This window comes from Oryzias latipes, chromosome 3 (genome assembly GCF_002234675.1).
Source record: "Oryzias latipes chromosome 3, ASM223467v1".
In the NCBI taxonomy this organism is placed as follows: domain Eukaryota; kingdom Metazoa; phylum Chordata; class Actinopteri; order Beloniformes; family Adrianichthyidae; genus Oryzias; species Oryzias latipes.
In genome coordinates this window covers 17205390-17221010 of record NC_019861.2, presented here as the reverse complement: position 1 = coordinate 17221010, position 15621 = coordinate 17205390, and the positions used below count along the sequence as shown (strand labels likewise).

General features: G+C 37.5%; 1 protein-coding gene across 1 annotated transcript in view; it reads left to right on the top strand.

Moving 5' to 3' along the window:
• LOC101171316 (ephrin type-A receptor 6) overlaps positions 1-15621 on the top strand; it is a 55379-nt gene that overhangs the window by 13333 nt on the left and 26425 nt on the right. The window contains exons 3-6 of the mRNA XM_020713193.2: positions 13611-13739; positions 14026-14175; positions 14255-14416; positions 14526-14754. Coding sequence (XP_020568852.1) covers positions 13611-13739; positions 14026-14175; positions 14255-14416; positions 14526-14754 — 670 coding nt within the window. The remainder of the gene's footprint in view (positions 1-13610; positions 13740-14025; positions 14176-14254; positions 14417-14525; positions 14755-15621) is intronic.

Below are 15621 nucleotides of genomic sequence, written 5' to 3'. Positions count from 1 at the left end.
TTCTGAGCAAAAATAAATATATTTTCTAATAATTATTATCTGTTCTATGATCATCAGTTCAGGGCTGCAGACATTTTGGGGGAAACAGTTCAAAGTCTGTAGCAGGAGAAGAGAACCTACACATATATGCTGGCAAAAAGATGGAGCTTTTGAAATTCAATTTAAAATTTCAAAGTAAAAGTCCTGGGTGATCTCACGGCCTACTTTAAAGCAGTTATTATGATTCATATCTGAATATTCTTTACTGACACAATGAAGTACCAAAACCGTTAACACGCCTTCTTGATATCTGTGTGTGCTCGTCCTCTGTTGCGACTAGCATTTGCTGGTGTATTTTTAGGATAGGCACCAAGGTTTTAGATAACCCCAGTTCCTGTCCTGTTTGCATAACATAAAGAACTATCAACCAGCATATCCAAACTTGCAGAACAAACGAAGAAAACTTGTTTCTGTGAAATTTCTCCTAAAACATTTTTTTTAAATATAGTAGGAAATTGTCAGATTTTAGTCCTAAACACCCTCTGCAAATACCAATCACTACAGAGTGTACATACTGTAATTACCTTTTCACCAAATAAAAAAGGCATGCAGATACATAAATAAGAACAGTTTATTTCACACACAAAAGAAAACACATACAATACTGTCAGTATCTTTCTTCAAAACATTTCTCAGAATTAATAAATTATTTATCATGTCTTGTGACTGTCTATGACCAATATATGAAGAGAAAAAAAAGGATTTTACCTGGGTTTAGTATTTTTTAAAGAACCACGATGAAGTTCCACTGCTCTTTTTGCATCATTTTTACATAGCCTTTAGCTGTGCATTTATCCAAAGCATCTCAAAGATTACATTTTGACAACTGGGGAAAATATGAGGTTAGATGTTGTGTTTAAGCACACAATGACTGTTTATCATCCTAACGAGAACTCTGAAATGCTTCAGATAAGCTCTGACCATAGTTGAATAAACACTGCAAATACCAAAGTATGGTGCAGGTGAAGAACAGGGTTCAGGAGGGCTGGAGAAATCGTCTGGAATGGGGAGAGACCACCATCCATGACTTTAAAAGCAAGAGTATGATGGTGATGCTGTGAAGAAAAGGTGGAAAATTTAGCAATTGATTGAGCATGAGGGTGTGATAATGATAGGCACATTGGGTGATTTTTATTTTATTATTTAAGTGGAAACTATTTCAAAGTTGCACACATTAATATTATTACTTGTTTTTTAAACATGCATAGAGCTTACAGAAATGTTTGCAAAATTAATTAGGCAAGCATTTTATTACAACATCTTTAGGGAAAGGTTTTAGATTCCATTTGTACACATTTTAAACTGTGACTAAGAAACCATAAATTAGAGCTGATACATTTATTGTGCCAATATGTGCAATTTGATGCACATATTGGTATGGCTCTATGGTTTTTAATGCAATTATTAAATGTATAATAAGTTCTGTAGAGCATAACCAATAAAAAGTAACAAGATTCTGAGTTATTTAAAGGCAACTCAACACTATTTAAAAAAAACTGGAGCTCCCTCTTGATCGAAAAACCTAAACAGCCTTTATTGCTATGGGACCAACAATGCTATTTGTCACTTTGAAAAGAAAAAAAGCAAAGCATATTGCCATTGACATTCACATAAAATCAATAATTCATCAAAACTGCAGATATTTAATTATGTTTTCATTATACATGCTCTTTTCTGCAAGACAAATTACCTTGTTTCAATCAAAACCTTGTGTTACCTTCACTACAACACTGCCTTTCTGCTTATGTGTGTTTTTGTGTGAGCAATTATATAGTTTTCAAATGTGGGAGTGTGTCTCTTTATTTGTTGTCAAAATTTTAAGGTGAGAATCCATAATTTGTATATGCTAAATAGTCAAGATAGGGACTTGGACTTGAGACTTAAAGTTGAGTCATATATAAAAACTAATTTGCCTCTGAGTCGTGAGCAGGAGCATTGGTGCCCCCCTCCCCCCCCTCCGTTAATGTTAATGAGAACCTTTTGTTCTTGCACTCTCCTGCTAGCTTACAGCCCCTCAGAGCCCAAATCTAAAATTACCGGTATAACAAGAATGGTGAGCAATATTGGAGCTATCCGGCAGTTTTGAGCCGGGTGCCAGTTCAGACGAGCAAAACGAAGATGTACATGGATCTATTTGTCTATGAATGGATGCATCAGAATGTAGTGGAGCAGAGAACTTCAACATAACTGCTACAATCCTTTTACGATGGCATTTTGTTATCTGCTTCTGATTCACGATTCGAAAGAAGGAATACTCAGAAATGTAATTTTAAGCTTAATTTTCTTTTATATATTGTATGTCCTCCATGAGAAAATTGCTACAAGAGCATGTTAAAAACAAAATTTTCATCAGAGTGGGTCTTAAAGGATTTATTTCTAATAAATACATAAAATCACATGTAAAGAAATGGATAAAGATTGAATAACTTAATATTTTAAGTGAACTTTAGTCACTAGCTACAAAGCAGTTATGTAAATGTAAAAACAAACTTCTGTGAGTTCAATTGTGTGAGCTCTAAGACTTGGGAACCAGTTATTTTTCGGAGATTACAACAGCCCTGCAACCATCTAAGCAGCACATCACTGATCAAGTGGATGTATATTTTTTTCTGTCTGTGAAACAGGAGTTTCTTCTGAACTTTCTGACAGTCAACAACAAGAGATGTTTGACAGCCACTGACTAAATCAGTGGCTGTCAAACATCTTTGTCAGGTGCAGAGTGCCTGCAATAGGATGCTGCTGTAAGCAATAAAAAAAGGAGAGGAAAACTTGAAAATATCTCTACAATGGCGTGGGCTTGCAATCATTTGTGCTTTTCAAGTAGTCCAAGTGAGCACAAAAATATAAATGAGTTTTTGGAAAATATGTTAGAAGACACAATAAATTATTCTAAAACCAGAGTAAGCTACATAAAAGAGAATGAAATCAAAGTACTGGTTTTAGTCTAGACAAAGGAAATCACTTGAGACACCCATTATGCTTTTTAAAAAAAATTTAAAGGGCTTATACTACTATACTATTCTTAAGTCCTTTATAGTAAACAATATCCATGTATATGATAACATTTTACCTTTGGCACATAAAAGTAAATATTTGGAAATTAAATATGAGTTATTTCCGTAAGCTATTTTCCTAACCTGAACTAAGACGACTCAATTTCTGAGGCATCGTCTTTCGCTGCTTGTGGGTGCCGCTGTGGGTACCGGATGTTCTCGGGTTGCCGGATGTTCTCGGGGTCCTTCGGGGTCCTTAATGAGTTATATCACTAGAGGAGACATCACGTGGTTCCTCATGGAAGGAGAGCACCGCCATCTTGGTGAGGTCAAGTTTTGAAGACCAAACCACTTTTTATAACATTTAATAAAGAGCTCTGTTTTTACTTTCAATCACTTCATTATATGAAAAAGAAGAATGGCTTGAAATTGCTTAGTTTTGTTCAGAAATACAAACTTCACGAGATTTAGATTTTTCTATGTTCCTTTATTTTATTTTACTTATGTTTTTATTTATTTGTGTGTAATGTTCATTGTTTCTTTTTTTCCCTTCTATTCTTTATTTTCTATGTTAATATGTTATGTTTGGCAATGGTGACTGATCTTCGAAGCAATATTCATTACATTGTTATTGTTCGTTGTTAACGTTAATGTCATTGTTAATGTATGATACCGCAATTGTCAATAAAGTTTTAAAAAGAACTTAGCGACGTTAACTCATTGGTCGTGGCAACTTACAGCCAATCAAATAGTGTGACGTCATCATTGGTCGAAGGACCCCGAAAGACCCCGAGAACATCCGGCAACCCGAGAACATCCGGTACCCACACCGCCCATTTCACGGCATCATCCTTGAGCCACCCTCAGCAGTGTGTCTGCGTCTCGCCCACGAAAGCATACAACATCCAAAGTTTTGCAAAGATGGATGTGCATATTGTGCATATAAAAGTAAAGCATTTTGTCGATTACCGCTAGTTCCACTGAGAAAGTGTGTGTGTGTTAGCCTGCAGGCGGTGCTGGCAGCACAGACTCTTCCTGGAAGGGGCTGTTCTCACTGGTCTACATCACAACATGAGAACCTGCTCGTTTTCATGGATTTAAAAGCTCAAAAAACGGATTTTGCATGGTATAGACCCTTGCTAATTTGATCTCTTTAAAAAAATAATTGCGCGGAGTTTGCAATGATTTTAACAAACCCTATTGCATAAACTGAACTATGCCAGCAACTGTAAGCAAGTCTAAGACTTCCCATTAGTGCAGGCATCATTTTGGTATTACATGATACTTTTTTGTTTGTTTATTTTTTTGGTGAACATTCATTCATTCATTTTTCATTCATTTTCTTGACCGTTTTTCCCTTTCGGGGTCACGGGGCTGCCGGAGCCTATCCGGCCACTTGTGGGCAAAGGCAGGGGACAACCTGGACAGGTTGCCAGTCTGTCGCAGGGTAGAATGTCCACAAACACACACTCATTCACTCTCACACCTAGGGACAATTTAGAGTTGCCAATTGACCTATGAAGCATGTTTTTGACTTGGTGGGGAGAAGCCGGAGACCCCGGAGAGAACCCACGCTTGCACGGGGAGAACATGCAAACTCCACACAAAAATGTCCCCCATTGATGTTGTTTTTTTTTGTTTGTTTTTTTTCCATGTCCCCCAGCCGGGACTTTAACCGGAGGCCTTCTTGCTGTGAGGCAAGAGCGCTAACCACTGCGCCACCATGCATAGTTTTTTTTTGGTGAACATCTACATGTTAATAAATCTAGCAAGAAAATAAATATTTTGTGTCAGATTTAGCTACAAATTATCCATCTATGGCCCACTAGCATATTAACAAAACACACAAACAAAAAAAGAAAAAGAAAGATCATTAAATCTTTAAGTAAAAGTGTCAAAGTGGTTATTTACTTTTTGTAATCTAGAGGTATTGTAGGTTTGTGTCAAAATATAACCATCAATTGTTTGGGAGAAGATTTTATTAAACCAGAGTGAAAATATGCTGTTTGTTTCACTGCAAGTCAATTAAAGGCCAATGACTGTACCAAGACAACTTTTAAGGTCTGGCAAAATTATCGAGAATACGTTTTATTGACATTTAGAGAGATGTCTTTCTGTGAACAACTTCAGACTGTCTAAGATACTTCCAACCTTTTTTGCTGTCTATAAGAGATGGGTGAAAATGTGGAGTTAGATCAGCTGACTTAGATGTCTTGATCAAATTTCCTCAAGGGAGGTAATGCAATATTGTTTGCAATTTTGAAAATGAGTCACAGTTGAATTCTTAGTGAGACTACAGGTGTACTCTTAATGTGAGGGCAGTATAAGTTTAACAAGTCACTGATTACTTTCATGGTAGATCATTTAGAGGCATTTAGAACCGCATCCCTCCAATAGATGATTTCGACTCCTTTACACAAATAATTCAAGCCACCATGTCGCCAGACATGGGGGTGACAGTGGCTCAGGTGGTTGAGCAGGTCATCCAATGATCAAAGGGTTGGCAGTTCGATCCCCGCTCCCACCAGCCAAAATGTCATTGTGTCCTTGGGCAAGACACTTCACCCTCCTTGCCTCCAGTGTGGCTCCACTGGTGTGTGAATGTGCATGAATGATCCCAGTGATGGTCAGAGGGGCCATAGGTGCAAACTGGCAGCCACACCTCTGTCAGTCTGCCCCAGGGCAGCTGTGGCTACAACAGTAGCTTACAATCACCAAGTATGAATGAGAAGTGAATGAATAATGGACACAATGTAAGCGCTTTGAGTGTCTTGAAAAGCACAGATAAATCCAATCCATTATTATTATAAGCTGGACAATAATAGTTCCAATAAATTACAACCAGAATAATTAGTATTGAATATGTCCAGAAAAATACAACCAACTTTGTGTTTTTCAATCCCATTTGCTTTCACAGCTTCACTGAAACAGCAGGCATTTTCAGTAGGATGATTGGTGTGAATTCAAATTGGAATGTTACTGCAATTGTGTAGGTTAAGGTGTTCTGTTGGATCCTCAGAAGTTGTCTCAACAGCTTTTGAGACTAAAGCAAGAACGCTAACAGTTCTATAATTGTTTTCCTTTTCTTTCCATCTTTGTCTGCTTGAGTTATTACAGCTGTTCTTAAGGCACTTTGGGAAGTCACTTATAATACTCAAATTCTTCTCAATAGGTGCTATGGATGGAGTCACTGTGTTTTTTGTTTTTTTTTGTGATTGTAATATTAAGTCCCCAATAGTCTTTGGCTTCAGGGCTTGACAGAGATTATATTATTTATTAACATTTTGAATCATGGACAGTTTTGAAAGACAATTTATTGATAGTTTCCATGGGATGACAGCCACAGAATGTCTATTAGATAACTTGTTAGGATGAACGAGGCTGGACCCAGAAGCAGGACAGAACAGATGGTAAATGAGAAAAAGTCTTTATTTTGTCCCAGTGGTGGTGAAGAGTTCTGGCTTTGACGGCTTGTGGCTTGGACGTCTGAAGGAATGAAGAACGGCTGGTCTGGTAAGGGGTTGCGACGACTGTGAAGCCTTGTGGAGCCTTGCTTTGTGTCCCGATCATGGACAGCAGACGAGAACAATGGTGAGGATGACGCTGGTGGCAATTGAAGGGGCAGAAAAACAGCGGATTAAGTCGCAAAGGGTTTTGGCATTGGCATAGAGCTTAGCATAGGTCAATACTCAACCGCTGAGAGCAGACAGACGGACGTCGGCTGGAGAGTGAAGAGTCCATAAATAGGCTGAAGACTGATGAGGAGAATGGTAACAGGTGGGGCGATGATTCCCCAGTAGGAGTGGGAGGAGACCATAATCCTAACATAACTACATCTATTTTAAATGTCTACTGGACATCTCAGACAACTCTACTTTGTTACTCTGTTATATTTCTACTAATTGTGTTCTGAAAAGCACCTGCATATAGGGGTCTCCCATCTAATCTTGGAATATTTTTAGATTTGTATTAGAGTACAGTACTTTATTTTTTTTACATCTACTATATAAGATAAGCACTGCGATTTTACATCCATCCATTTATCCTCAGAACCTGCTAAATTCCTTTCGAGGTCACAGGGTTGCTGGTGCCAACTCAGCTACTTTTGGGCAAGGCCGGAGGATACCCTGAACAGCTGTGGGAGGGTTGTCTGTTACATCTAAGCGGAAATGTGCAATAGATCATGAATCGATATCTATCAGATGCATAATGCACATCCATAGTTGTCAGCATTTTTAAGAGCCGTGATTCAGATATCTAATAGATGTGTTCGTGGCTAGAAGATAAAAGCTTCGTGTTAGTCACTTGTGAAGCTATCTCCATTACAGACGTTACAAAAATAATCACTGGTTTGCATCTGACATAACATGTTTATAATCTATCCCATTTATTTCGAGTTTTATTTTTACTTTTTGTTAGTTATCTACCCACTAACATGTCTGTTGTTACCCAGATCTGTTTAAATTAATCTTTGCTTGTTTAAGGAGTTCCATAAAAACTTTGCTTTTGCTTTCTTCAGTTAATAAATACCATTTTTATTGCTGTTACTGCAATCATTTCCTGCTATTTCATCCCTGTCTGTTTGTCCTATTTCAATGTCAAATACCTGTTTTCTGCAGAAGGTTTTTAAAATTTCCCAGAAACAATTGTAAAGTTAAGGTCAGACAAGCCTTGTCACCAAATGTTTTGAAATTTTGGACATTAGATTTATCACGGTTTGAAATAACTTTGTTATATGCGCTACGTTTTTATCCCATTTCAGTAAAATTAAATCTACAGAAAATTACTTTTAGTTTTTTTGTGCTTTACTGTCTAGTCAATTGATATTAAATTCATCAACCTGAACCTCTTTAATGTTACATGATTTAGAGACATCAATGAGATGCTAAAAGAAAGTTGTTGGTGGCCTGCAAAACCAAATTACGATAAATGACATTTTAGGGTTTCATATTCTCTCCAATGCATTCCAGATAACACATAATTACTGGAGCCATTGAATGGGTTCAGTGCATTTTTGACACAACCAGCCTTCATAATTCAAAAATAAACTGTTTTATTAGAGTTTCCAAACTGAGTCAATAGCAAGTATGTGAGATTTTTTTCTTTCTTTTTTTTACGCTATAAAGAGATTGAGCTGGAAACTTCTTTTCATTTGTTTTCTCTGCTCAGAACCATGTTATATCCCAAGGGAGCAATTTTCAGGATCCAGGAACACAGTGACAAATTTTGGCTTGTTTGTATGCATAATGTAAGACAAAATAATTAATGCTGATCAGCAAACAGAAAGCAGTTTTCTTTTTTTTTTTCAGTTTCTTTTTCAAGCTCTCCTAAGTAGGGCAATACATGAAAAATCTACTTTCCTTGTGTTGAAAATATTTACTTTCTGCCTTGTTTGTAAATCCTGGTTTAGGAATTGACTTTAGTGTTCTCTGCAGGGGGTTTTCTTTCAAACGTTACTTTTTTTCAATTAAAAAGAACCTTCTAAGTCACATGGGGAAGTCCCAAAAAAGCTGTGACCTTTAAAAGCCATACATGGCTTTTAGTTTGTGTGAATTTTTTATTTATAGCCATTCAAACAGGAGGTATATGTAGGAAAGAAGTATGATGGTAAACAAATATATGAAATATATCAAGATAAGCTTGATGTAGTTTTTAAAGACACTGTATCGTGACTAACAATAGATGGGTTTATTTTGATGGACAGTATGGGAATTTTTTCTTTTTTAAAGGACCAATTTTTGGTATCGTCTCTTGCCTAATTTGGAAAGCAAATGACCATCTGATGGTCATAAACAACAGACTCCAAAATCTCGCAAAACAAATCAAGAAATGTTCTATTCCTTTGTGAGTTGAAGCCTTGAAAATTTTTAAATATGTCTCAATATATGTACACTCATTAATCACTATATCAGGCACACCTGTCCAACTGCTCGTTAACACAAATTTCTAAACAGCCAATCACATAGCAGTAGCTGAATGCATTTAGACATGTAGACATGAGTAAATTTAATCTGTTGATGTTCAAACCGAGCATCAGAATGGAGAAGAAAGGTGAATGAAGTGACTTTAAACGTTGCATGGTTGTTGGTCCCAGATGGACTAGTCAGTGTGTGTCAGAGACTGCTGATCTACTGGTATTTTCACTCACAACCATCTCTGGGGTTTACAGAGAATGGTCTGTAAAAGTGAAAATATGCAATTTGCAGCAGTTTTGTGGGTGGAAATAACTTGTTGATACCAGAGGTCAGGGGGTAATGTCCAGACTGGTTTTAGCTGATAGAAAGGCAACAGTAACTCAAATAACCACTTATTCCAACCGAGGTCTGCAGAATAGCGTCTTTGAATGCATAGCACGTCCAACCTTGAGGCAGATGGGCTACAGCAGCAGAAGACCACACTGGGTGCCAGTCCTGTCAGCTATGAACAGGAAGCTGACGCTACAATTCACACAGGCTCATTGACTGGTTTCTTGAACATGACGATGAGTTCCCTGGGCTCAAATGGCCTCCACATTCACCAGATCTCAACCTAACAGACCACCTTTGGGATGTGGTGGAATGGGAGATTGGCATAATGGATGTGGAGCTGCAGCAACTGTGTGATGCTATAATGTCAATATGGACAAAGCTCTTCAAAGAATGTTTTCAGTACCTTGTGGAATCTACACCATGAAGGATTAAGGCAGTTCTGAAGGCAAAAAGGGCTACAACCAAGCACTAGCAAGGTGTACTTAATTAAGTGGCTAGTAAGTGTACAGTACATTTCCTTAAATGAATTTCAAGACCCAAATAAGAAACTTGCACCATTGTCGGTCCTCATGCAACTCCTGTGTGTTTTAGTGAACAAAGAAAGTCTGGTGGAGCAAACGAGCAGACATCAGAAAAAAATGATTTCCAGGATTTATTGAGTTCAATCCCACAGTCAGGTGCATAATGAGAAAAGGAGAAATGGACACAGGGAACACAATACCATATTACAATAGTCAACAAGGTTGGTGTTAAAAAGCAAAGCTGTTGTCTACCAAAAAACAAACAAAAAGAAACTGGCACGGTGTCCATAGTAGTTCTGTGGACCTTTTTGTTAGGATTCAAACTTTAGTTGATGTTAAGCTCATTCATCATTTAACTGTCACCTGTCACAACTCAGAAATTGATCCTATGCTTGAGGAGATTCTAGATTCCTTGTTGTACCCATGTTGATATCTTTGTGATTTGACTCTCTTTCTTGGTCTTGGCCTCACTGATGCCTTTTTTCACTTTACCTTTGACCTCACTTTGGGCCTTGTTGTCAAACCAGAGGGCGGTATTCTTCTCCAAAATAAAAATCACAAAATAACCCACTACAACCAGAGCGTACGGGTTTAATATTTCTGGATGTGTTTTTCTACTGCTATAGAGTGTGTGCAGTTCTTATTGTAGCACAGAATAAATTCCATGAATATATACAGGTCATTATGTTTGAAAATGTCATAGTCCATCCTATTAAAGCAGTTGTGCAGCTGCTGAAAGACATCATCAAGACAAGTCTTGACAGTCTTGGAGTACATGCCATATGTATACATTGAGGGAGGGGCATAAAGTATAGACTGGCCCAGGTATGTCATTTCTGCAAAAACTGAAAACTACAGCATTTGTTCAAGACTGGCATCATCTTCTCCTGTCTATTTCTACAATATGGCAAAATGTAAATGATTGGCAGGCAATTATAAACCCATACATACAGAAACATATATGCTACAATTTCTACATTTAATAGTCTAAATTTACATTACTAATTACCATACCTTGTCCAACATAATTCTAATGGCCTTTGTGCACTGTAGTCAAGGTTAAAATATTGTATCTTAATAATTAATTCACAGCACTGCGGCAGTATTTTCAGTTTCCATGTAGTCCAATGTCTGTGAATGCATTTTTAACAGAGAGAAATTTGATCATAAACACATGATACTGACACATTCTGTACGTTTTTGCTGGTGTGTTTTTTAATGTTTCCCCAATAAATTTTTCTTCGTTCTGAACCATTTTTCTTCTTATTCTTTTTTTCAGCAAAAAAACAGACAGTACAATTTCAAAACAACAACAACAACAACAACAAATGCAACAAAAAAACATAAGAAGAAAGAAAAAAAAAGAAAGAAAAAAAAACCTTGCTTATTTTACTATTACGTGTTTAAGTAGAGGTTGACTTGTCTATATATATTATTGATTATTTCAACATTTTTCTTCTTTTTTAATACATCTTGTTGGGGTGTTAGCTTTCACCAATTGATCAGAAGCTAAAATACTCCCAGGATGGGTCAACAGTCTATAGGATGACAACAAAGAGGTTAAAATGCCATGAAAAAGTATATGTTTCTCATGTAAAAACAAACGAAAAAAAACGTAGCATGAAAATCCATGCATTGAAAAAAATGGAAGCTCCACATTAAAAGAGTTTTTTTATGTAGTGAAGCAGCACTGTTGACACCCACACCACTGCACAGCCTGAATCAATGATGAAATATCAATAATTTATCAGTCAACACTCCCTGATAATACTTGACTTTTCTTTGTTTGCCCTAGCAGAAAAGAAACAAATACAAAGAAAAACACGCCCTTCATATAAGTCATGATAAAGATCTGCAATCACATGTCCAGCTGTGTAACAGCCAGATTCTTTGCAGCAGATCTAATGCCACAGGAGAAGTTCTGTCAATAAATGTTAGGGCTTTTGAAGCTCTGATCACCACACCGTTAAAGTGGAGCAGACAAATGAGAAAGTCTTGCTGATGCAACAGCTTGAAAACATTGGTGAAACTGTGTAGGTGTCTCCTCTGTCATATTTTCTTATGCTTCAGGAGGAGTGAAAGAAGGTTCACGGGTTTATATTCTCATGAAATGGCACTAAAACTAGATCATGTATAGGTGAACCATGAATATGGTTACATGGAAAAAACGTAACTTTCTTACATGACAGGAAAAAAAATCCTACTCTCTTTTGAGTGTCGTGAAATAACATAATTCCAGATTAGCAGGATGCAGTGTGGGGAAAACTAACCTGCAACCTTTTTTTGCTTCAATGGTAATTATAAAAGCAAAAAGTGGCCGAAAGCCTTTTATACGATCTGCCTCATTAATAATCATAGGCAAATGTGACAACACAGGTACTGTGGGAACCCTTTTTATTAGACTAGACAGGAGAACATTAGGTGTGATACTAAAAGCATCTTAAAAAACAGCAACCAAAACCAATTTTTCTGCATTTATGTCAGAAAATATGAGGAAACCGAATTTGGATCTAAGTTGGTTATAAACTTATACACAAAAATATTTATTATAATGATGTATTTTTGAATGCTCTAAGTTTTATTTCTATTTTCAGCATCAGTTTGTATCAGTCCCAGCACATCAGACATCCAACTTTCAACTATTCAACCAGTTCTTTGGCTGGTTTTTGGAGACATGGGATCTTGGTGCCTGGATTTATCTGTCAAACTGAATATTCAATATGATCTTGCTATAGAAAAAATATTTTTGAAAAAGCTGAAAAGGAAACAGGAGAACAAAAGAATTAGTAAAATGATTTGAGAAGAGTGGCTCCTGCATCAGATAAGCCCCTTTTGGATTCGACTACCTACGCCAGCCCAGGTGTGGCCTAGTGCCACAAAGCAAGTACCCACACTCGCCTCAGCACCCACTGGTCTTTAAACTGGTTCCCACCAGGCTGAATGGCATAGACGAAAGATTGAAGTCCCACACACCTTTCTCTCTTTTTTCTGCATCCTTCACTTCTTTACTGCATCTTTCACACACCTTTCTCTCTTCTTTTCTGCATCCTTCACTTCTTTACTGCATCTTTCACACACCTTTCTCTCTTCTTTTTGCATCCTTCACACACCTTACTATCTTCTTTATCTCATCCTTCACACAGCTTTCTCTCTTCTTTTCTGCATCCTTCACACAGCTTTCTCTCTTCTTTTCTGCATCCTTCACACACCTTACTATCTTCTTTACTGCATCCTTCACACACCTTATTATCTTCTTTTCTGCATCCTTCAAACACCTTACTATCTTCTTTACCTCATCCTTCATACTTAAATGCTGTAAAACTTCAGAGAGATTTGAACCTCAAAGGCTGAAACAAAAATATACTAAACAAAATACATGAGCCAGCCTCTTGATGAGTCATTTTCTGATGCCATGTTTGAATCAAAGTACTTTTTTTAGATTGCTGGCAGTTACTAACTGATTATAAACTCCACTCAACCCTTACTTACTTCCACAGCTCACTTTATACTCAGTCCAGCAGCTGAGGGGAGCTGGAAAGTGGGTGCACTGCCCTGCATATTTTGAAGCTCTTGGAACTAGAAGCATTACTCTTGTGGGTAGAATAGAACAAAATTATCAAAATGAGTTTTTAGGTCCCAGAAGTAAGACAGTTCTTAAAATGTTTTTTGAAATTTAAAGATGTTAAACCTAAAAGTGTGTTCTCTCATGGCAGCCTATTATCTGGCAGACACATTTATATTAAATTGAGTTAAGGAGTATAACTTTTTATTTTATTTTATTTTTTTAATCTTCCTATTGCATTTTACAGTGGGATGCCATTACAGAGATGGATGAGCACAACAGACCCATTCACACCTTTCAAGTTTGCCATGTGATGGAACCAAACCAGAACAACTGGCTGAGGTCTGGATGGATCCAGCGACAAGCTGCACAGCGGGTTTGAGCTCTGGAATAACATTTCTCCGATTTATTCTTCTTCATAACTTTTGTAGTGACATGCCGTAAAACACTGTAGATAGTTCTGAGGCATAGTTTCCCAATACGACTTTGTTTTTAATTCCTAAAAACAGTTATTCATTTGTTTAAAAACTTTGTATTATGGTAAATGAAGTTAAACATTTGATGTTTAACTTCATTTTTTCTATTAAATAAAATTTAAAAACAGTTTGAGCTAAATTAAAAAATCTTCAGCTGTGCTTTATTTCATTTATGTTTTGATCCAGGTACATGTGGAGCTGCGTTTCACTCTTCGTGACTGCAACTCCATTCCTTGGGTGTCTGGTACCTGTAAAGAAACCTTCAACCTCTTTTACATGCAGACAGATGAACCTCTTTCTGCAGGAGCACGGTTTCGGCCCACTGACTACACCAAGGTTTTTAGTGAATTTAAAAAAATAAAGAAAACAGGTTTAGTGAGGCTAAATATGTTTTTCGTTTGGTTCTGACTTGAAGGTGGACACCATAGCGGCAGATGAAAGTTTCACGCAGACAGATCTTGGAGACCGTGTCCTTCGCCTCAACACTGAGGTCAGAGAGGTTGGACCAGTGACACAGAAGGGCTTCTACTTAGCGTTTCAAGATGTTGGAGCTTGCATTGCTCTTGTGTCTGTCAAGGTCTGGTAACAGAGTGTGACTTAGGTTTGCATCAATGGAAACCACAAAGAAAGACTTTAAAAAGCTGGTGACGCTTCAAAGTTTTGTGTTTTTTCTTCCATCCCTGAAGGTGTTTTACAAACGCTGCCCTTCGACTTTGAGGAACCTTGCAGCGTTTCCTGACACGGTGCCGCACATGGACTCATCCTCCCTTGTAGAAGTGAGAGGTGCATGTGTGGAGAATGCAGAAGAGAGAGACACACCCAAATTATACTGTGGTGCGGATGGAGACTGGCTGGTACCACTGGGCCGCTGTGTCTGCAGCATTGGCCACGAGGAGATGGATGGCCACTGCCGAGGTGAGAATAAACACTCTTTTTTTGTTGTTGCTTGGTTTTGTGATGGTATATTTTACAATCACAACAAAAAAAAATCAGATGCAGGAAAATTGGATAGAGAAGAGAAAAAAAGAAAGGGAAGACTGTATCCTTCTAACAGATCTCTTGGGCCATCCCTGCGGCCTGCAGGAGTTTGACTTCACTGAACCAATATTCCCTCTTCTCATTCTAAGATCTTGCATCCTTGTCTGATCCTATCCATCCAGATTTCTCTTCATCCCATTTCATCTCTACCTCCCCTCATCATCTTTCTCTTCTCTCCTGCCCGCTTTGTTTATGCTTTACTGAATTCCCTTCCCATCCCTCCATTTATCTCCTTCATATCGCTTTGTCACTGCCTCCCATCACATGCCTTTTCTCTCCCAAGACGATAAACATTAAAAATGGAAAGAAAGATATTTTTCTACAAATAGCTTTTCTAATATTTCACAAAAGTAACTTGTTTTCCTTGACTGTTGCATTTAAATGATAATGCAGTTCTTAAAAAAAGCAAAACTATTGGCACCAGAATCTTTTACATGAACTTTGTCTATAGTTGGTCCCACCTGCTTTACAAAATCACACTATTAGATTAACATTTATTTGGGGAAAACTTCCTTATTTCCAAAACTTTCCAGCCTGCTTTCTTAATTAGCCTGTGGAGATGACTGGGGGGGCTAACTGGCTAATTGCTTTCATTTGTTAGTTTCACAGATAATTTAGCTTGCACCTCTAAAACTACACTGACTGCATATTTTATTATTGCCTTACTCCTGTAATTAAAGCAGGAGCTAAATCATGCCGTGCTCTAAGATTACAGCTTAAAAAGCCCTTTGTGTTACGTTGTGG